The sequence below is a fragment of the Micromys minutus genome (assembly GCF_963924665.1).
Source record: "Micromys minutus genome assembly, chromosome: 3".
NCBI lineage: Eukaryota > Metazoa > Chordata > Mammalia > Rodentia > Muridae > Micromys > Micromys minutus.
In genome coordinates this window covers 76,518,005-76,541,739 of record NC_137972.1, presented here as the reverse complement: position 1 = coordinate 76,541,739, position 23,735 = coordinate 76,518,005, and the positions used below count along the sequence as shown (strand labels likewise).

The 23,735-nt window shown below is 38.7% G+C and overlaps 1 protein-coding gene across 2 annotated transcripts in view; it reads right to left on the bottom strand.

The window, feature by feature from the left end:
* AKAP13 (A-kinase anchoring protein 13) overlaps positions 1 to 23,735 on the bottom strand; it is a 274,955-nt gene that overhangs the window by 50,630 nt on the left and 200,590 nt on the right. The window contains exons 11-16 of one of the 2 annotated variants that reach the window (XM_080914648.1): positions 22,764 to 23,134; positions 20,470 to 20,523; positions 15,610 to 15,805; positions 13,556 to 13,664; positions 5,457 to 5,499; positions 3,931 to 4,063 (exon numbers count right to left, since the gene is read on the bottom strand). In XM_080914648.1, coding sequence (XP_080770774.1) covers positions 3,931 to 4,063; positions 5,457 to 5,499; positions 13,556 to 13,664; positions 15,610 to 15,805; positions 20,470 to 20,523; positions 22,764 to 23,134 — 906 coding nt within the window. The remainder of the gene's footprint in view (positions 1 to 3,930; positions 4,064 to 5,456; positions 5,500 to 13,555; positions 13,665 to 15,609; positions 15,806 to 20,469; positions 20,524 to 22,763; positions 23,135 to 23,735) is intronic. The other variant, XM_080914649.1, reaches the window with a different exon arrangement.

Genomic DNA, 23,735 nt, shown 5'->3' with positions numbered 1-23,735 from the left:
TCAGTTTCCACTTTCTTAAACCTACCCTTTTAGAAGTCAGGGTACTCCATGAGCACGAAAACCTAACGTGATTAGGCATCCTGTTCTTTCATATACAAGGCACACAAATGAGGAACGGGCCCTGAATGACTCACTATAAAGTTAGTGTATCAGCTGGGAAGAAAGTCCTTTTTTAGTCAGAGAACTTCTGAGTCTGACTAGGAACTGGTCTAAAACCTCTGTCTTCAAGCTGTCCTTGTAAAAATGAGAGCTTAATGGAAAACGACACTCAGTGGCTTGAGGACCACTCTTTATGAAGGTGAGTAGTATGTATGTATCCAAAGACCTTCATGCGTGCATTATACACACAATTTACCAGCAGGAAACAGTGCTCAAAGACAATACGACAAAAGGAGAAATTGCCCATCTTCCTCTTACACTTCCTGTTTAGGGCTCCTAACCTAAAAAGTGTTCAGTCTATACATCTGCAATGTCTGTATGTTACAGATGACTCAAAGGTTGATAACTAAATCCCTTATATAATTGAAACTATATACATAAAGACTTGGCACTATTGGGTAACACATATTATCTAGGGGTGTGAAACATTTGCTGTCTAATGACTAACTCTGGCTACTCTGAGTGACCAAAGACTGTTGGCAGTCACAGCTTAACATGTGGGATAACAAACCCAAGTTTATAATTGTGTTCTCATAGACACATACACCATGTTTACACAGAGAGACTTCCCTATTCAGATACAACTCATATGAATGGTTACTAGCAGAATAAAATAAAACTATATGATCTCATTAACACATTATAAAATTAATAATCTTAGCACTTGGTAGACACTTCAGTGGTTACATCACTGGCCTGATATGTGCAAGACTGATATTCAATTCCCAGCACTGAGAAAAAAGAGAAGACGACTAACTCCCAAACAGGTTAAAAGTGAAAGCTCATTATTTTTATAGGAAAAAGTGTTAATATCTACGCTATCACTTTTTTAAAAAAACAATACAGAAAACATTATTCAATAGTTAGGAAAAAGAGTTGGTTGGTACTCATTTATCTGTGCAATAGGGTGGACACATGACTATTTCTCCCTCATTACCTCTGCCTATACTGACAAAGTCACAGTGCTCCTCAGCGGCTGTATGACAGACCGTCTTATTGAACAGTTAGCTAACAGCCGCTCGCTGGAAGGATGCCACGTTAACATGCCTGGCCACTGGTGCTTGCAAACACTGGGCAAAGGGAACTGTACTGCAATCTGCAGAGCTATGAATTTGCAATTTTTGGAGTTTCCATTGCTGGAGACAGTTTGGCCCCCAAAGATCAAATCTTGAAGCCAAGTCTGAAAGCGGAACCATGCCAATTGCAAAAGAGTGTTGTCATTTTGACGGCGGAGGGGAAGGGAGGCAAGAGGTCAACTGGTTCTTTAACAGTGAGGACAGACCTCCCTGTTCCATCTTATCACTGGCCTCTTACCTCATGCTAGTGCTTTTGAGAGTAAAAAATATTAAAGAGAAAAAGAAACTACCTAGTAATGGATTTTGCTGAAAAAGAAACACAGAATGACAGGCAACATGTGTGGGAAGCCAGAACTCATGTAGCCTTATGAGAATTATCTAGACTTGCTACTTGAAACATTTTATTGAGCTGCAGCTTATAGAGTACAGAAGATGGGGGTGAGAATCTCTTTTAAAGATGAGGCTCCAGTTTCTCAGTCTGAACCCACACTATCTTTCTTGCTGTCTGTATTACCCCTCAGCAATCTCACTGTTGTATCCACCATGCAAAGGGAGAGGTGATCATAGAAAGTCTCTACTGACTTGCTGGTCTTACAATGATGTGTGTGTTTGGATAAGATTCCAGTTTAAAAGCAAAATAAACAAACAAAAATAACAGAAACATTTTGAATTTATGCAAACCAGACCATTACATTTTCAAGGTTAACTGAGAACTATATCCCACTAAGCAGAGAGGCCATTCCGTAATGCCTGGTTTGGTTTTCCCAAGGGAATTTTCTTTTGTTGATAGCAACTAGTGACAAAGCAAGGAAGCTAAAGAAAACACACAGGTTCTGCTGCTGCCAGTACATGGAATACAGTATGCGTCACAGCCTCCTGACTGCTTATATATTTTTTAGTTTTAAAACAAGGATGCAGCCAATATCTAAACACGTACATAGGTTAGAAATGATTTAGTAGACTGCATTTCCATCCCGGACTTGGTAGGAAAAATGGTGAAAAAGCAGATTAGTTGTAATAGTTTTGTGGTAAAAGATACTTTAGTTACAAGCCTGGAGTCATAGCTAGGATAGTACACACTCTCAAAGGTCCTTGTGCTCCCTATACTTGGTGGGGACCTACTGGAGAGAACTTACGGGGTGTGTGCCCTTGAAGCCGGTTATGAAGTCCCAGCCCCTTACTCAGATGCTCTGACCATGGGGTACTTTATCACCACAGGCCCAAAGCAACAATACTGGGTGAACACAAGTTGAAACCTCTGAAATCAATTCAAGTCCTTCTTAAAGAGATGACTATAGCAGGTACTTTGTTACCATACAAAAAGCTAATACATTTAGTAAAACTTATTGGCTATATCTCTACTAGCTTATAACTGGGTGCCTGCCTGAAAGGCTTAGTTAGGGAAAAGAGGGCATATTTTTTTAATCGAAAAAAATTAACATATTTTGATCTGATTTTTTCCCCTTCCCTGATTCTTCCCAGGATCTCCCTACTTCTCTACATCTTCTATTAAAAAAACAAAACAAAAACCAAAACACCCCCCCAAAAAAACACCACCAACACCAAAAAATGAAAGTCAAAACAATTTTTTTTGAAAAAAAAAAAAAAGTCCAAACAAAGCAAAAAGAAACAAAAATACTATTGAGCTCAGTTTGTGTTGGCCAACTACTCATGGGCTATGGGCATTGCCCCAATGTGTGTTTGCTATAAAGAGGGTACATTTTTTATAAGAATGCGGTTGAGTTCAGTATATGTGTGTATGCATAAACATATGTGCGTACATGTACATATACCACGGACAAGGATTCACGTGACATTTTTCAAGTGGTACTTACCTTTATGAGCCTATTTCTTTGTGTATGCAGACAGATAGTTACAGGAAGTGAACAGACAAGGGCAAGGTAGGAGACAGTGTTACCCTCACTTGTTTGAAATGAAAATACTTTTCATTTAGGATCAGGAATCAGTATAAAAAACTTAATTTCCTTCTCTTTAGGACAGACCACAAAAGTATTAAACATATATAAGCCAAAGTATTGAGAATATATGTGGAGCTATTACAGATTTATTTCTTAATTTATAGACTCCTGTAAGGAACAAACAACTACAATTGGATCTGTGAAATGGAACTGAAATGTGTTTTGAGCCATCATGCATGTATTGGGAATTGAACCCAGGTCCTCTGGAAGAGCCGTCAGTGCTTCAGCACCAGGTTCAAGTGTCCAAGTTAACTTCTTAAGCATTGAAGAGGACACAAAGCAAATCCTCCTAAGTAGAAACAGATCTAAGGAAGTCTTAAAAGTTCTTGTAATTTTTCTGAAGCCTAATTTTTTTTCCTTCTAGATATATAAATATTTCTTTTTATCTTAGCATAAAGTGTTCCTATTGGATTTTAAACCCGATTTAATAATTTCTGCATTGTGGTTCAGTGTGTGGGGTGAGATGAGAGAGATGGGGGTTTGAACCTCTTCTCCGCACTCAACAGGCACCCCCTAAGGAAGAAGGCCACACGGCAGGGTTCCTGAAAGGACTCAGTAAGCTGATGCATGGGCGCCTTCTGGCATTGCAAACAGTGGCAGCAAACACTCCAGCCACGGCCTGCGTTGCTGCTGTTCTGCTTCAGAGCAGCTCTGGAGTTATGCCACTCCTTCCCTGTCCCATAGGCAGCGGTACAGAACGCCCAGAAGGTACTTACTTTGCTCTTCTTGCTGCTGGACATCTTGTTCCTGATGTAGCTGAAGGTGCGGCTAACCTTAGTCCCACTCTTTTCTTCAAAGTTCTTTTTTGAGGGGCTCGGAGGCAGGAAATTACAGTTTTCTTCTGTTATACTAGAAAAAAAAAAAAAACAAAAACCAGATTGTTTTTCAGGACTAGAAAAGTTAAATGGTGGACTGAGGAAGAAGCAGGCAGTGGCTACTGAATGGCCTCATACACTATAAAAACAAGTCTGAAATTAAACATAAACATAGTATCGGACATTCTGACTTCTCTGCTTGAAAGGACATCCACACACACAAAGGGATGGAAGGATATGTGCTGAGAAAGCTGGCAAAATACAATCTCGGGACAAGGACAAGCCCATGAACGACAGAGGACATACATCTTGTCTAGTATTCAGGCCTACTGACAAACTGTGGTCCCACCTAGAAAGCTATGTACAACTTTGGGGTGAAGAACACACACATTTCAGGCAGAATGTGGACAGATTCATTCTATTAATCCAAGCTGTCAAGAAGGCTGAGTGAAACTTAAGCCCATCTAATCTGGACATGCTTTGATTTTAGGAGATTGATAATAGTGGGTTTCCTTAAAGCCTACTGGGATCTAAACAGATAATGGAAGGACAAGAGCCCGTCTAAGCAATTTGCCTGGCATTTAACACCATTCCATAGGGCCGTAGTTTCAGACTCTGAGAGCACATTCATAAGCAGAACCATGAAAGGACCGTCTTAACAGTCTTACTTATATATGTGGTGGTTATAAAACAGAGATGTCCATTTTTAAGAGAAATGGCATAAAAACCACTGCTCTTGTGAAAGAAAGATAAAGATTTGAATGCACCATAAAGAGAAACACTCATTAGAAAGATTCTAGATCACAAACAAAAATCTTTGTGAAAAGGGGGGCAACCTAAACAAAATAATCAGAAATCCAGTGACACTAAATCACAGTGTTCCATTTCATAAACACAAAGAGCCATAAATGATGAATTAATGGAGACTTTGTGCATGTTGTCAAGTGACAATGTACTCAAGGTGGAATGAAGCTCAGTGACAGAACACTTACCTAGCATGCACAAATCCCTGGGTTGTTCCCCAGTATTAGGAAAGAAAAAGGGGAAGGAGGAAAAGGAGAGCCTCAGTTCTAATGTGCAGAGGTATAGACTACACATCGCTTTTCTTTTTGGAATGGGGATGGAACCCAGAGCCAAGTATATTTAAATGTATAATGTTAAATATTAATTACATTTTACATGAATAAAAGCAAGTGGCAATCTTTATCATAGGTAATATAAAGAATAAGAGAATTACAGTGATTGAACAAATAAAAAAAAGCCTACATTGTAAAAAGCTTTCTAATGATTTAAACTTTACTATTAAGGAAGTCGGAATGGAGGAAAGCTCAAAGAACTTAAGAGTACTTAACCCAAACATGGTAAGACGGTTCGTAGTGTTTACATTTCACTTTGGGAAAGGGAGTAAGAAATTAAACATCTCCTACCTCTCGGTCAGGTTGGCACTGGTACTGTGGAAGGGCCGTGAATCTAGAAAACAAATGCCACAGAGGTAAAGTTAGCGCACAAAGATCTTGTTCTGATGATAAATGCACCACCTAAATGTCCAGAGAGAAGAAGCACAAAGTCCCCGAAAGTCAGCGAGCGCATGGTGCCTCTTCCTCAGAAAGGTTAGGAGGAGGAGAAATTAAACTGGGAACCTTCAAATTAGAATGGAAATATGAATAAATTATATTTGAAGAAAGTAAAATTAATCCAGGATCTGGGTAACTGAATGCATTAGTTGTCACGTTTAAGTACAGGTGAAATACATTTATGTTTTTACTCCTGATCCTGTTTGTAAATATTTCCATCAGAATAATCTAGTATTATCGGATAGCTTCCTAAGAATTCCTGGAAATAGATCAGTGAAAATAGATCAGACAGAGCAAAGTGCTGGCAAGAGAGCCTGGCCCTGCCTTTAGTGTGGGAAAGACTTATCAGTTCCTCAGACTAGTTCCTCAACTGTGAAGTGAGGGGAAACAGACAGGTCTTTCTCAGGTTGACAGCAATAAAATGAATGGGGCAGATGCAGTTTTCCTCCCTCAACAGAAATGGAACCATGTGACTAAAATTCCAAGGCCAAGTGAGGTAGCATGGTAGTAATCAGGAAAAGGGAAAAACATAGTTATTTCCCTATGAAACATATTAATACAGGTATATTAATAGATAAGTGGATTAATTACTATTTAATTACTACTAAAACAAGAAAGATATGAACTACTATTAAGAATTTAGAAGCGACCAAAGCTTCAAGCACAAAGGTGAATGGCTTTCTTAAGTAGATTTTTAAAATTTACATTTCAAATGTTATTCCCTTTCCCGGTTTCCCCTCCAGAAACCCCCTATCCCAGGCCTTTTTAAATATTATCTGAGAGCCTCTATGGTTATTACCAGTATAACTTGAATCTGAGATTTTAAGATGCTCCAAGGACATTATTGGCATTTTAAACTCTTTCAATTTCAAATTCATTCCACATTTTAAATGTAAAGTTATCATTGTTATTAAATAACTTTAATATTTAACTGGTAGGAATAAAGTAAATGAAACATTAAAAGAATTCTTCAAAATTCTGTTTCCTTGGGCTGGAGAGACAGCTCAGTGGTTAAGAGCACTGACTGCTTTTCCAGAGGTCCTGAGTTCAAATCCAGAAACCATATAGTGGCTCACAACCATCTGTAATGGGATCCGATGCCCTCTAATAGTGTCTGAAGACAGATACGATATATCCATATACGTAATGTAAATAAATATTGAAAAAAAAATCCGTTTTCTTGTACCTGACAACTTGGGGTTCTTCCATTACTTTCACTATGTTTGGAAACAGCAGCTTGGTTAAGAAGTATCTACCTCCCAATTCTGCAGAATGTAGTTGTGAAACTAAGCACTTTAACCTTTGATACCTTAGTTAGCTTTAAAACAAGAGACTGTCGATTAAAACAATGGCTTTAGAGCTTTTCTAGCCCCAGGGCCTTCAATGATATAAGCATTCGACTCTCCCAGAACTGCCAGGATTGCACTGCACATTTAAGCAATGCATTAAGTCACCACTCTAGCAAAGTACACTAAACAAAAGTCAAATTTCTATTGCAGAAAAATACGAACTTGGCCAAGAAAAAAAAGCTACTGGTTGATTTCTGTGGAATAAATGAAAACTAAATACATATGTGACTAGGGACCAAGAAAATCTATGGCAACAAATCTAAGAGTTCCCAATGTTTTCATTGCTAAAAAAGAATTTATTTCAGTTACTATGACTTCTTACATGTGGTTCTTCTGGAAAAATAAAACCAGATTAATTTACCATTGCTACCAAGATTATTGCCTCTGAAATTCCTGAAGCTTAGAGACTTTAAGAGTATGAGATAACATGGGTCATCTCCATGACAAATTATAAACAGAAGAAAATAAACCTATCATTAACTTGTTAACCATTATTGCAGATAAATAACATTGAAGCCATATTTTTATTTTAAGACACAAAATAACATGCAGACCTATTCTACTATATACCTAGAAATTTTGAGCTACAACCATTGAGTGCACATACAATAAAATGTATTCTATAGAACAATAGTCTCATGGAGCATAGATGGTTTATACATTATTATGGCTTCCTAATAATAAATATGGGAAGTTCAACATATTAAATATTGCCTTGGGCCTTTACAATGTATCTTAAAGCTGTTAAACCAAGTTTCTTAATGTATTTGACTACTTTTTCCTCATTAATCTCACTGGCATTTTTGAACTGAACGAGCCACTTGACAAATGCTAGACATTGAACTCAAAAGACTCCTTTGCTTTTATGATTTTAAGATTCCAATGAGACAAGTCCAGAGGGCCAAGAGAATGAATAAAAATAAGTAGCAGTGGGAGGTGGTGGGGAATTTGGGGAACCACTAGAAAGTTCTGGATGTCAGGGATGTGAGAGGCTCCCAGGACCCAATGGGGATGACATTAGCCAGAATTCCCAACAGCAGGGAGGCAGAACCTGAAGAGATCAGTATATAGACATGGCCCACAGTGGAGGGATGGGACCACTCACCCACCTAAAAATTTTAGCCCAGAACTGTCCCTGTCTAAAGAAAATCCAGAAACAAAAATGGAGCAGAGGCTGAAGAAAAGGCTACCCAGAGACTGCTCCACCATGAGATCCATTCCATTGGCAGACACCAAACCCCAACACTATTGCTGATACCAAGATGTGCTTACAGACAGGAGCCTGGTATGGCTGCCCTCTGAGACACTCTGTCGACACGTAGCTAAGACAGCTGCAGACAGTCACAGACAACCACTGGACTGAGCAGGGGACCCCAGTGGCAGAGTTAGGGAAAGGGCTGAGAGGGGTTGCAACACCACAGGAAGAACAACACTATCAGTTAATCAGATCCCTCAGAGCTTTGAGGGACTAAAGCACCAAGTATACGTGGGCTGGTCCATGGCTCCCGCTACACACGCAGCAGAGGACTGCCTCATCTGGCATCAGTGGGAGGGGAGGCACTTGGTCCTGTGGAGGGTGGATGTCCCAGAAGGAGGATGCTAGAGAGCTGAGATGGGAATGGGTGGCTGAGCACCCTCTTAGAGGCAAAGAGGATGGGGATGGGGCTGGAGACTCATGGAGAGGAAACCAGGAAGGGGGATAACAATTGAAATGTAAACAAATAAAATAATTAATAAAAAAGATTCCAATGAGACTAGTAATGTTCTGGAATTACAGTTTGTTCATAGTGATAAGAAAGATTACTGAGGTTTTAGTTTCTTACCATAACCTGACTGTTTTTCTATAGTACTACATCATTTTTTTTTGAGCACTCAAAGCTGAAGCTGATTTTTGCAGCTTTCTGTCTACTACAAGGGGTAAAATGTAAATATCTGTTTGTCAAGTGTCCTAATAGTAAAAAATACAATGAACATCAATGTGGCTACCATTTAAAACTAAATAGTATTTCTATGCCAAGGACACTTTCTTTTAAAAGACAATGTGAAATGCTAGCCACAATAATTTTACTGGAAGTACAATTATATGAACATAAGTATTGAACATTTGTAATATTAGTTCTAGCAACAATGGATTACTTCATGATAGAAATAATTTTCCTATAAAAATATCCTGGAAGTCCTCTAAATTTGAAGTCAAGGTCTTCTAATAAAAGAACACTCAGACGCATTTCAAGTTTACTAAAACTGATTCCTCAAAACATTTTTATACCAACTGTTACTAAGAATGGATTAATTTGATCTTATAACTCACTGAGGAGTGCAGTATAAGAGAGTTTTATTGCTTTAAAAAAAAAAAAAAAAGAACTCCATTTGCTAATCTGTGGGATCTAACTAGTATCAGTTTTTGTTTTTCAAGTATAGGGGATGACCAAAAGAGAAACTTTTAGGCATCACTGATAGATAATCTACCTATGTGTCCCAGAAGACAGAGAAAAATGGATAACAAATTAAAATGGAAGCCATCAGACTGACACTCAGTATTACTAAGGGCAGCAGTGAAGTGAGAGTACCCTCATTCCTGATGAATTTTGGAAAGACTCTTGTACTGGAATAGGAAGGCCACTGAAACAGTCAAAGCGTCAGTCTCACCCAAACAGATCTGCAAAGGTGTGCAAGTCAAGTGCCTTACAGATGACAGACTACAAGGAATATAGAAGACATAGCCCTCAGACAATTTAATTCTTGTAGTCACTAGGCAGTAAATTAGCTTACTTAATATGCAACCCTTTGTCCTCATTACTGGAATAAGAAGACCCAAAAGAGAAGAGAGTTTGAGATTTGAGGAGCAGAGAAGAAGGAAGAGGAGATCCACCTTGTTAGCTTCATGTGCTGATGTGCCAAGAAGTAGGTTAACAAAAAGACATTAGAGCATGCAAAGGTTATGTCAGGACAAAGAAAAAGGTACCTCCAACCTAGTTGGAAACAGGATAATGTCAACGGCCTTTGGGATCCTAGGAAAGGTTATCAAAACTAACAGTTCATTTGTTTACTATTTGCTTATTTATTTTGTTTTTCTCTGTGTAGCCTGCTGTCCTAGAACTCACTCTGTAGACCAGGCTTGTCTAAAGCTCACAGAGATCAACCTGTTTCCCGAATACTGGGATTATTAAAGGCTTGTGCCACCACTGCCCAGACAACAATATATTCATTTACGTATTTGTTTATGAGCATGAACAATTGCAGTGCAATTTAACGAATCCCCTAACATGTGTACTTGTTAAATTTGAAAACAAGAAGCAAACTCTTTAATGTTCTCAGTTGACAGCTGGAGTTTCCTTCTTTAGGATGCATAGAAAACATCCAATGGTCATGTTGCTCAGGCTTCAGTGTTTATTACTCCTCACTCATCCCAAATTTCCTACCGCACTCCACCTCTTCCTAGCTCATGCACATAATAGACTGGAGCCTCCTTTCTTTATAACCTTCAAAGCAGAGCCATCCTTTCAGGATCAGACTCATTCATCTCCTCGTGCACTCGTGGGTAGGTGGACACTCCTCAGACAGCTCAACCCCCTCCAATGCAGAAGGGAACACATCTTTTCCTGCCACCCTGCTCTTCCTCTATTCCTTCACCAGCCAAGTAATATCTAACAGCTATGGAGTTACTCCAAAGTGCAAAGCTTAGCACCATTCTTGGATCCTTACAGCACTCTTCATCTGGGTTTCTTTGAACTTCAACTTCTCCCCTGAGGTCACTATTCTGAAACATGCTTCTACTGCCTTTGGGAAGAAATCCTGAATCCTCAGGTTAGATTTCCATATACCAATTTCTAATTTCTTTTGGTCTGGACTTTCTTCAGTTCCCAAATTCTAATAATTCCAGAACACTGAATGTTTTAGTTGCTTCATTTACTATTTTCTATTAGATTCAACTTGTTCTCTTATCTGTAAATCGCAAATATAGCCAAGAAAAAAATCCTATCAGTGGAGTTCATCCTTTTTCTACCACTGTCTAGTCTGGCACAGAGCCAACAGTTGGTACCCAAATATGGATTGGAAAATAGATACATTAATTTTCCTTTTATCGTTTGGGAAACTTACGGCCCTAAATCAAATCAAAGATTTGCCCTGTTCCCAATATGAAAGCTACAACAGCCACATCAGATTATGAAGTTGAGCTTCCACCAATGAGGTGTAATGACACCCCTCCAGCCATCCAGCCCAAGTCCCCTTTGTTTGCCCAGGCTAGGTCACTGTTCTCTTTTGTAAAAATAAGCTGTTCTTGCTGAAACATTCACTTTGCTTGTCTGTGTGGCACCGGGAATATTTCCCCCAATAATTTGGAGTTTTTCCCAGCATGATAGACAATGTTCTTGTTTCCAAAACTGCTTCAATTATAGTTAGGGAAAAAGAGACTTTGGCACTATTTTGGGTCATTGTGAACAACAGAACTCTATGCTCACTATGCAACAGGAAGTATACTAATGTCTATAATTCACATTAAAAGCACACACAGCACATTATCCTTACTCAACAGCTGATTGAGGGTAAAGGGTTTCTGTAACAGTCATTCATTCATCATCATATGTGCTGACATAAAACATCAGTTAAATCACCTTATGAAAAACTGACTATAAACTGAGTGTGATTGTGTATGCTTGTAATCTCAGAACTTGAGATGTGGGGTGGCCTCATACGTGCTTGACAGGAACTGAACAGCAGGTCTGACTACCCTTAAAGCATGCATATGTGTATGTTTATGTTTAGGTGTGTATACACAGGAAACCTGAAGAGAGAGTCAGGGTCTTCTTGAACCTGGAGTTCATGTTCCTTAGCTAGGCTGGAAGGCAGCAAGCTCTAGCGGTCCTCTTGCCGCTCCCTCCTCCCTCCCTTCCATAGCATGCTGTGGTCACAGAAAAGCCTGAGAGCATGCCTAGCTTGCTACATAGACACTGGGATTCAAATGCAGGTACTCATGATTACACAGCAAGAGACGCATCCTTTATGCCATTAGCTGTACTGTGAAAATTTGTGAAGATTAAACATCTAGTTAGCCAAGATGTAAGACAGAACTCACTAATGAAGGGCAGCTTCGTTAGTCTCCAAATCTTTTGAATTAAATTTTAAGAGGACACTGAAAAAACACTATAGACACTAGGAGCTTGTGCTTAGTTTCCGAAATACCCAGCCCAATAGTGAACACGTACATTACTCCCTTTAATTTTCACACCACGATCACACACTGCAATTACTCACTGAAAAACAATTTTAAAACAGGTTCCTTGAGCTAGACAGATGGCTCAGTTAAGAGCAATGGCTGTTCTTCCACATAACCTGGGTTTGATTTCCAGCACCCATATGGTAACTCACAGCTTATGACTTTAGTTCCAGAGGTGCCAACGCCCTCTTCTGGACTCTGTGAGCACGGCATGCGGTGCACTTGTAGATGCAGGAAAAACACCCATACACATTGCATAAAAATAAATCTTAATAATAAAAAGGTTTCTTAAGCAAACAAGATTATGGTGACAAACATTTATACAATTAAAATGACTGTAAGCATGTTTTATACACACATGCCTTGTGTTTATAAATCCCATGTCGATATACTCTTGACAGACAATTGACCTGCATTTGCACAAAGTTTTAAAAGTCATTTTCAGACTTAATTCTCCTCTACTTGCTTAGGTAAAGATTTTCTTCGGCTCTGTCTCTTGAGTTTGACATTTCTGAGTGCTCAGACTAGTTTGTCTTCTGTCAAGTTTAGTAGAGGCAACATCACTTGAACAATATTTCCAGATTTAAGGGGTCTACTGTGACATAAATACTCATTTTAACATCTGTTCTGGGATAGGATCCTGGACCCAGGAAAAGGTGAGAAAAACTGAACTGTGTCTACATTAGGTTAATATGATCAGGATCAATTTCCTGTTCAGATAATTATGATGATAAAGAGTATCTTTATTTTTAAGAAACATATTAAATTATTTAGGGGTACAGAAACCTAGTCTCTGAAAGGAGTGATAAAGGGAGTATTTTGGAAAATATTTAACATATTTAAAATACGTAACATTTGATGAGTTGAGGGAAGAATATACAAATTCTTTATAATAGTTTGCCATGTACTATTCTTGCTAGGTATTTCTCCAGTGGGAGTCATTTCACCCATTTTAAGTCTGAAAGTACTTCAAGAACCCTTTTAAAAATAGTGTTGAGCTGGAGGGATGGCTCAGCAGTTAAGAGCACTGACTGCTCTTCCAGAGGTCCTGAGTTCAAATCCCAGTAACCACATGGTGGCTCACAGCCATCTGTAATGGGATCTGATGCCCTCTTCTAGTGTGTCTGAAGACAGCTACAGTAAAGTCTTATACATAAAATAAATAAATAAGTCTTTAAAGAAAATAGTGTCATATTTAAACCCCACAATATAATGAATGTAATGTGTGCAAAAAAAGATTTTTTTTACACAGGAAGAGGAAGAGCTAAAAACTGATTATCTTATTAGTTATAGTTAGGTATAAAGACAGTCAAAAGAAGCAGATACATTTTAGAAGTTTAGTAAGATCTGAAAAATATACTTAAAAAAAAAAAGAGTATACTCACTGTCCAATCCAGGATGACTGATTGTCATTAATGAGATGGATTTTGTCAATGGAGAAGACATGGCTGATGTACAGTAGTTGAACCCCTGTTGTTTAGACCTGTAACATGTCTACAAAATTAAGAAAAATGAATGAGTTCTACATATGCATTTATATGTTTAGACATGCACATAATTTACGCTGACCCAGAAGAAGTAGAATCCAGTCTGCCTTTGCCACTTAACTGTTACCCAGCTTCTAAGAAGTTACTCAGCTTTTCTAAGCCTCCCATTTCACCAGGAACTGGTGAGCATTCACCATTTACAGTGGGTTTCCATCCCTCAGGGGATTAATAACATTTCAAACTGGGCAAGTACTTAGTAGGTATCTGCCCGGTAAGTAACTTCACCAGACATAACAAACTACACAGAGCACTGCTTCTCTGAAAAATCAAGACATCTTCACAGACGGACAGTAGGACATGTTGGTGTTCTGATCATAAGGATTTGGAAACTGAGGTATGAGCAGAAAGTGGCTCAAGAGCATTAGCAAAGCAGCAGTGCATCTGGGAAGAGGTAAAATCTCTTTCACTTCCTTAGAGTGACTGTACATGAACACAGGGTGACTGCGACGTAGTAACTTAACTTCCTCAGCAGACTTCATCGGCACTTTAAATCCATAGCATTTAAAAAGCTACGCAAAAGTGGGGGCTCCTTTTAAGATCCCGAAGAAACCACTGTTACTTCTGGTGATAAGGGACTCATGCCTTTTTCATTTTGAGACCTCTCATTCGAATCCTCTCACAAGATGAAGTCTGCCTCTTTATGACTCACACAAGTTGAAAGAGACACCGAACCTCTCCTCCTAGCATCCACTCACTCATTTGGGCCAAAGATTTCTGATTATTTAGAGCGTGTTCCATGTGTAACCATGGAATCTGAGGCAAACAGTTGCTATGTTTCAAATACAACTGTGAAGTCTGAAAAATGACCTCAGAGAACAGCAGACTTTCAAGAGGAAGTTGACTGCAGGCAACTTGTCTAGATCAGAAAGATACGCGCAGCACAACACCCACTCTGAGGTTGTCACAAGAGGAACTAAAGGTAAGATGGAAGTTCTATGAAGGCTATGCATCATACAGCACATCACGGCACAAAGATGCTGATATCTATCTAGAAGTGTTGACTTTATCTAGAAAGATTAAGTCAGAAAGATAGCAATGATAATTAGTATCATTTACTAAAAGACAAAGTCATCTGTCAAATTTCTCAAAAAGGCCACACAAATAGTATTAAGAAAATGAAAATATTCTCATTGAAAACTGTCTACGTCTAAGTCATGGAAAGAAATAGAGAGCAACTGTCATCCAGCCCGAGCTAAACATTATGTGGCATTAGACAAATCACTTATAGGGGCATCAAGCTCTCACAATTAAGGGAGGGATCAACAGACATTTCTTGAGCAGTTTAAGACAAAGACCATATTTTCTCTAGGAAATAACCATGGGGCATGGAATTTCAAATTGTGAAATTTAATAATGACTTGCAATTTACTTTGAAACTCAATTTATAATGAACTGAATACTTTTCCAATCATAAAATATTTGTTGTGATGGAATATTTAAATCTGTATAGATTAATGTATTCTTTCTAAAAAATAATATTTTATATTTGTTTATTTTTTTGTATAGAGTGTTTTATCTGAATATATGTATGTGTGCTACATTCATGTCCGGTGCCCCTGGAGGCCAGAAGAAGGTACTAGATCCTTGGACTGGAGTCATGGATGGCTGTGAGTCATTATATGTGGCTGAAAGGAACCAAATGCAAGTCCTCTGCAAGAGCAGTAAGTGTTCTTAACCACTGAGTCATCTCTCCAGGGCAACTGATATGTTCTTAAATATTCATGTTTAGTTCTAAAAGCTTGTTATTGTTAGAATGAAGATACTGTTTAATAGGTAAGTAATCACAGTACTAGTGCTTATTAGTACAATACAAAGCACAGAAATGAGGTCATATTTGGAGGTAATATTTCACTACCACACCCACTAGCAATACAGACCTATTTTAGCCTTACCTGCTGATCAAACATCCTATGATGCTGTCTCTGGTCTGGCTCCAGATGTTCTTCTGAAAGCGACATCAAAGAGTTTCTCTGTTCCTCACCACTGAAAGGGTTTCTGAGCTCGCTGGAGTTTGCAGAGCTTATTTCTAGAGATGAGGATGGTTTATTTCCAACACCACCTCCTCCTGTCAAGCCTTCCAGACTGAAACTGAACACAGAAAAGAAGAGTTCAGTCACTGTGTATAGGTCTTAGAATGGGAGGCTACAAATATCCCTCTAACTTGTCTATTTATTTCTCTGTTTCATGTCTACAAGAATGCAGAGCAGGTAAGTACTGCTCATCTCCTCCCAGTGATACTGGATGCTGAGAAAGAACACCAGACACGTTTATCTCCCTGCCTCATTCAACTTATCTAATGTTGAACCAGATACCACCCTTTTCTCAGCTGTATATTTTTCAATATACCATTACGTACAGACCATATTTATCGTGTGTGTGTGTGTAGAGAGAAAGAGAGAGAGAGAATGCTTTCATTGATGTGATAAAAGTAATCTTTCCAGAATCCGACCCATCTAATGCCAAATATCACAAAGCACAAGCATAAGGAGCTTTGAGAATGGGCACCTAGTGACTTGGCTGTGTGCTCCATGTGGGACTTGACAGGACCATACTCAATTATGTGTCCGATGACTCTGACAACGTCCTGGGTCCACTTCTACCCAGAAAACTCTAGTTTCACCAATGAGCAATACCATCTGTGCACACCTAGCCCGATGATGGCTTAGTGGGAATCATCAGCTACAGGGAGACACATAAAACACTGGGGCAGAAAAGGTAACAGGGTTTGGAATTTTAAAAGGGAGTTCTGAGGTACAGATTTTGTGCTTACTTTCTGTAAATAAGGCTGAAGAGGAAGGCTACCTGTCCTTCGTCTTTGGAGTGGATAATTAGAATAATGCACACACCAGCTCTAACTAGACTAAAAGAACTTTGAACATACACAGCTGTAGCTGGTTGTGTTCTCAGTTAGCAACCAGCTGGAATTTAATTTGCATGTATACTGAAGCTATACTGTTACCTCTGTTCTGGGAAAACTATATAGTTAATTGCTACAAGTAAGTTCATATATGCCAGCCCCAAAGGGTTTTTTTTTTTCTTCATAAGTTAGTTATGAGCTGAAGCCATATGTCTCTATTTCTCTAGTGGGTAAAACTATTAACACATTTGCTTAGACAATATAAGCCATAATAAGCTGCAACTAAATGTCTCTGTAGAACCATTTTTAATACCAAGCGTAAGAAGAAAGTTTAGCCCAGTTAAGCAATTTAGTTTTCCACTGCCAAACACCTGAAAAGCCTGAGAAAACCTGATCTATGCTTACCACAAAACTTAATCCTGAAAACATTTTAATAATTAAATCTAGTTGCCCAACTCGAAGACAAATAGAAAATGATGAGATATCTAAACTCATACCCTAAATACAGGACTTGAAAGTATAATAGAAACCAGGGCCTATGAGCTGTTTTGAGTCATTGTTTCTTAAGAATCAGGGAACTTTGAAAGACCAAAACAAAGGCAAGGGTTTACAGTTTAGATACAATGTTCATGCAAAGACCACAGCAATCTATTGCTACTTGAAAGAAACAAAGCAGCAGAGGGGACTGTCCCTAGGCCAAGGTCCTGTGACTGGGTTAGCGGTGTCCACAGAGAAGGCGGCAGCAGTATACTACGCTTACAAATATGGCAGGCTGCCCGTATGCACTCCAGCCGCAGAGAAGCCAGCTATAGCCCAAAGCCAGAAGTCTTACTTTATGGGTCCTGGTTTGGTGGCTGGACATGAAATACTATACCTTCTGATATTAAAGTCAGCATTCAGGGCAGCCGAGTACTGCACACCAGAGGGACACCAGCTCATACTGAAGATGACATCAAAGGCAGAAACAAGAAATGGAGGGAGAAAAGAGGAAATAGGCTTGGGTTATTCGATTTAAAAAGAAAGGACATAGAGGTAGCTTTATGTAATCATTAAAAAACAAAACAAAAAAATGGAATGTAACACTGAGAATTTAGAGGAAGACTAGAAAAAGAACCACAGGAATTTAATATTGTCCAGTTGACGCTCACTCAGACAAGTTTTTTTTTGGGAAAGATCATGTGAGCTTTTTATGGGATAACTGCTCCAAGTGAAACTTAAGAATTTCTTCTATTAATCCCTTGGCAAAAGCTGCATCCCACTCATGGCTCCCTCTGCAGACATTCCTAGAGAAGTGTTCCTAATTCCATCATTGTGGCTGCGTCTCTCTGTATCCATCCCTGCTCCCACACCCTTCGGATCACAGCAGCCACTCCTTCGCCTGAGTGGAAAGGGAACAGATCAGAGGCCTCACTGAGAAACCCGTATTTCTTCTGTATATTTCTGTTAATGATCCAGATAAGCCAGGCAATTTATGAATCTTATACAATGGTCAACTAATAGTTCTTTTTTGAAGCTATTCACTAGGTTTTTCTGCTTAAAAATAAGCAGACTTTTTTTTCTAGAGTTCTATGGCATTAAGATAGAAAAGTCTTTTAGATTTTAATTTTGTATTCATTTTCTCCAAGATTTACAGAAACCATCCATTTGGTCACTTGTTTCCTTGTTTATCCTATGCAATACAGCAGGGGAGAAAAAATATAGGGTGGAAAGTTTAAATAAATACAGTAGGCACAAAAAGTAATCAAATTATATTAACAGGTCCTCTGTGCCTAGAACTTAATCAGGGGCAGGATCTTTGTCTATTTGTTTAGTTCCTCGAGACACATGCCCCAGTTGTAGTCCTAGGTCACAATTTTTGATTAACAAGTATTGTCACCTAAGAAATACTACTTTGGGGGCCTAATTCTAATTCTAAGCCTATGCTTCTGTCTTAAAACAACAGCAAAGGCAACAAAGAACTCCGGCCAAGAGTTAAAGAACTGCTGTAGGCGGCTGAGCAATTCCCTGGTCTGACCCCAAGCTCTACCAACCCTGCTTGGTGGATAAAACATGGGGCATGGGGCACGACAGGAGAGAGGAGATGGCGGGATGATGTGACAGTTTCCTCTACAGCTTTCCCAAATAGGACAACAAATTTCAAATCCGATTAAATAACAGCATAAGTCTTAAATAAGGAAAAGGAGAAATAGAGAATTTAAGGCATCTCTCATCTGGGAAGAAGGATTAGACTAACTCAAATGTATTTGTATGAGCAGAAGTAAAACATAATTTACAAACATTCATAAGGCTCAGAAGCCCATTCTTTGAACTCACGCGTTTCTACACTTCCAATTGGATACTCAGATATCTGTTTTCACTACCCATGGCTCCACTGACAGGGTTTCTCTGTGTAGCCCTGCCTGTCCTGGAACTTGCTCTATAGAGCAAGCTGGCTTTGAACTCAAGAGACCTACCTGCTTCCACCTCTCTAATGCTCAAATTATAAGTGTACACCATGCTTAGATTTGTTTCTTATTAGAAACAGAAAATCATTAACTCAATATACACTGTCAAATTATAATTCTTAAAAAAATGATCTCTTTGTAGTTTTAAATATTTCCTCTACTCTAAGACCAGGATGATGTTGTGAAAAGCATTTAAGATGCAGAACAGGATGGGGAGGAGAGTTATACAAGTGTCACAGGATCCAGCATGTTGCAAATGATCTAAGCCTTCCCTAACTTTTTTCTTAATTAAAATGAATTTCTGAGTGTCTCCAAATTCATAAGGTTCTTTGACTTTGAAATTTAGTAAGTCCAGTTTATTTTGGAGAACACATTTCTTCTTTAATACATGTTGGAATGTTTCAGTTTCATAAGTTTGATTATGAATCCTGTTCTTACAAAACTACTTTTCACGGAGGGCCTCTGTAAGCTCAAGTTATGCTGTCTGATGTGGAGAACGCAAGCTGCGCTGCAGGCAGTGACTTGCCCGGCGTGTGCTTCAGTCAGCTCACAACGCAGACCTCTACCAGAGAGCAACACGATTCATAAGGCTTTAGATGCTCTCTACTGAGAAAGGCATCTAATAATTGGTTCTCCCCAAAACAATCCAACATCATTCACGACCATTTGAGGTTCATGAAAATGTCAGAACTTAAGATCAAGATTTCCCTAAAATATGGAATTAAAGGAAACATTTAAAAAGAATAAAGTGGGAAAATTACTAGTTTTGCCTTTCTCACATTCTGCAAATAGGTAAAAGTATATTTACAAATGTCTTTTTTAATGAGAAATTAACAATAAAAGAATCACACTTTTGATTTCTAGATGATTTTTTTAAACAATGGGAAGAAAAATAAGCAATAGCACTATAAAACAAGTCTTTTAAAACAGGAGTGTGTTTTAAATAAATGACTTCTTAGCTTACAAATATTAGCTTCATTTTTTACTTGATAAATAATACTAATTATTATTAAGCAATTCAAAAATAGGTATTAGTTTGCATCAGATTGCTTTCTAAAAAGCCAGGTGGCTAGCTTTTAGAAACTATGTTAGTAAGTACAAACACATTTCTGGCTATTTTTGTTTTCTTTTCTTGAGACAGAAGAAGAATAGTATCCCCCAGTCCATTACTTACATATAACACAGAAAAAGCCCTTGAATTCACCTAGAAGAGGTTATGTGAGCCAGTAAGTATGTGTATATATTATAAATTTAGACTAGAAAGAGATTTATTTTATTTTATTTTTTTAATTATTTTCGGTTAGATGGGCAGAGCAATTAACAAACACCTATCTGCCTGTATCAAAAAAAGGTTTAAAAATGTGGTTCAATCATGGTAGCCAGATGAGATGCTTGTTCGTTAGTACATGCTCAGAGATGACATAGTTAGTTCAATTCAGTGAACTCTGTACCTTCTCCTATGAATGGGAGGTCTCCTGACAACATGCCCAAGAGCTTGCATTGAACTGAAAATGAATGATGGAAGAGGTCAGTAATGGAGGTGAACCACAGCACACAAATGCGTAAAACAGAGATCACCCGAGAAGAAACAATCCCGGAGACAAACAGCACGGCAGGGAAGAGACCCGAAGACTAGCACGATAAAACTATCAGCCCTGAATGCCTGACAAAAAGGTCGTTTTCTGTTACCTTGGTACTCCAAGTGGTTAGTTATCTTAACGTGGAGATTAGTGTAAGTTATAAAATGGGTCAGAAAAAAGTACCATTCAAAACATTAAAAGGGTTTCCTTCAGACTTTGAAATTTAGGTAACAAAATATACAATAATATATGAATAGTCAAACTAATATAGAGGTAAAATCTAACTACTAGTCCATTGCATCTCAAGGTATTAAGACAGTACAAGATAATCTTTACACTAAGCTCAATCAAGCACAGTAAATACAGGCTTAAAATACAAACAGGTTACAAGTGTAAGATCGCCATGTAATCTTGGGTGAGTCTTTAAATCCAGCTTCAATTTCACCATCTAAGCTACACAACTAAATATATATACCTCTGCAATCAGTCATCACAAACACATCTATAGTGAGTTATGTAGAAAAATGCCTAGTTATGAAATAAATCCCCATTCCCTGATCAGTCCTTTATGTAAGATAAGGATGTTTTAACAAGAAGTTGCTCAGGGAGTACTTTCTGCCCATGAGGATCATTCCTCATATCCATATGAATGTTTGAAAAGAAAAATGTGCATATACAACTGAGAAAAAAAGCCTTTAGAAAATTTTTAAATAACCTCAGATTTCAAAAATATAAAAACAGAACACAACAAGATAAAGAACACTGTTTTTATGGAATACCGTCTTAATGCCATGGGATAATATAGGGCTGGATAACGATGTGATTGAGACTAGACAGTTAGATTCTACTAAATGATGTAAAGTGTCTGGAAGAGTCTTTTATTACACAGCTGTGGGGAAAACAATGCCTGGATCACAGGGAAGATGAAAAAAATGGTGTAAGACAATATGCTAGGAAGAAGTCTGAAAAAGCTGGCAAACCAGTGAAGGACAGAGTCTGATTCTGAGCTCTTTGAGGGCAGGGATTAATATTTTGTTTTTATCTGTTCCTCCAGAACCTAGGACACTGCCAGACATGGAAAAAAATGCTCAATGTGTGCTGGCTGTTAAAATAAATAAATAAAGTGCTGGAAATTGGCTCCACAGTTAACTGAACTAGCTATTTTTGCAAAGGACCTGGCTTTGATTCCCAGCACTGATCCATCCACCATCCATCCATCCACCATCCATATCCACCCACCATCCATCCATCCACCATCCATCCACCCATCCATCCACCATCCATCCGTCCGTCCGTCCGTCCGTCCACCATTCATCCACCATCCATCCATCCACCCACCCATCCATCTGTCCATCCAGACCTTATTCCAAAATCAGTTAAAAACAAAGGCAAACATAACTTTCCCAAAACAAGCGGCACCCTCTTTTACTGGCTGAGAGCATCTCTTAGGCAGGCAGGTAAAGTGGCCCTGGGGTAAGCACAGCTATATATGCTACAGTATTTGGTACATAAAATTAAACAGTCAGGTCATGAAGCTAAGATTTTATAGGCTGCTGATAAACTGAAGGTCTAATGCTGGGATCACATGTAAATATCCCTAAACTGTATGACACATAGAAAAATATCAACAAATTGAGTGTCATGAGTTTTGTGTCCTCTGGAGAATCACACATTGATAACTAATACTTTTTTTTTTTTTTATCAAATTCCTGTATTAGAAACGTATGTCTTTCATTCTCAGGGAACACCAAATCACATATATGTGTTAGAACTGTAATATTTCATATTTACTTCATTAAAAATTAGCAGAATTCTCTCTTCCAGATTCATGAACTTCACTGATTAATCTGGTAAGAATAAGCCTTATCCTTTACTACATATTCGCTGTGTGACAGTAATAAGTTTATGCTTCCAGAGATATACCGAAAAGAAGTACTCTGCAGATGAGAAAGTTAAAGCTTACGCTGCTCAAGTAGCTGCCCACCATCTATGCTGCAGTTACAGAGCTGGAGTCAGAGTGCACGCCTGCCAGGTTACAGTTGGGTTACCTTCTTCTACCAGTGTCTCCTACTTTCTGCTCTTTTAACCAGTTAACAGCACTAGATCAGATACTTATCAAAAGAGAGCAGACCCCGAGTTAGAGTTATGAAATGCACAGGTCTTACCTCCTCTGGTTCATCTCTGCATCACTGGCTGCATTCTTCCCAGGTCCCCAGCTATGCCTCCGGAAAGGAGAAAGAGAGCGCATGGAGTTCCTCAGAAAAGTGCAGTTTGCAGGCACTTCAGTGATGCTGTCCATCTCCTCCTCTTCCATTTCACCAGAGCCAGCAGGCTCACTCTCGCCCTCTCGACTCTCGGGTCCCATTCCAAGGCTGAAAAAGCCACTGGAACTTTGATGATTTCTGGACCTGTTGAACTTTGAAGTCTGAGGAAGGGACATATTGCTGCCATGAGAGGAATGCCGATCCAGGGAAGCCGAGTCATCCGTGGAAGAACTGGATCCTGTTGTGTCGCAGAGCAGCTGCTCTTCCTCAGGCTGTGAGAGAGAGCATAGGGTTGGAACCAACAAGCCAAGCAGATATTCTCTTCTATCAGACCCAGCCAATGCTCCACAGTTGATTGGACACAATAATCAACTTCAAGCTGATGTTTTTTTGAAACATCCATGACTACAATTAGATTCTAATTCCTCTGGCTTCTAATAGAGCAGTGGTTCTTAACCTGTGGGTTGTGACCCCTTTGGCAAATGTCTATCTCCAAAAATATTTATATTACAATTCTTAACTGTAGCAAAATTACAGTTACAACAATGAAAATAACTTTATGTTTGGGAGTCACCACAATATGAGGAAATGTACTAAAGGGTTGCAGCATTAGGAAGGCTGAGAACCACTGTGACAAAGGAATGTTTTAGATCTCTGGCATTTTACTAAAGGCATTAGAGTATATAAAAGGCACATTAATTTTTGCTTTTAATGGGGAAAACCAGCTCTTAGTTTAGTTCTTTCAATCCACCATCAAATGAGATGAAGAAAACCATAAATCTCTAGGGTTTCTGCTTTATGAACCTCCAAGCTCTTATACTAGGCTTCCAAAAGGTTTAACTGAAACAAGCCAGCATACAGAGCTGCATCAAG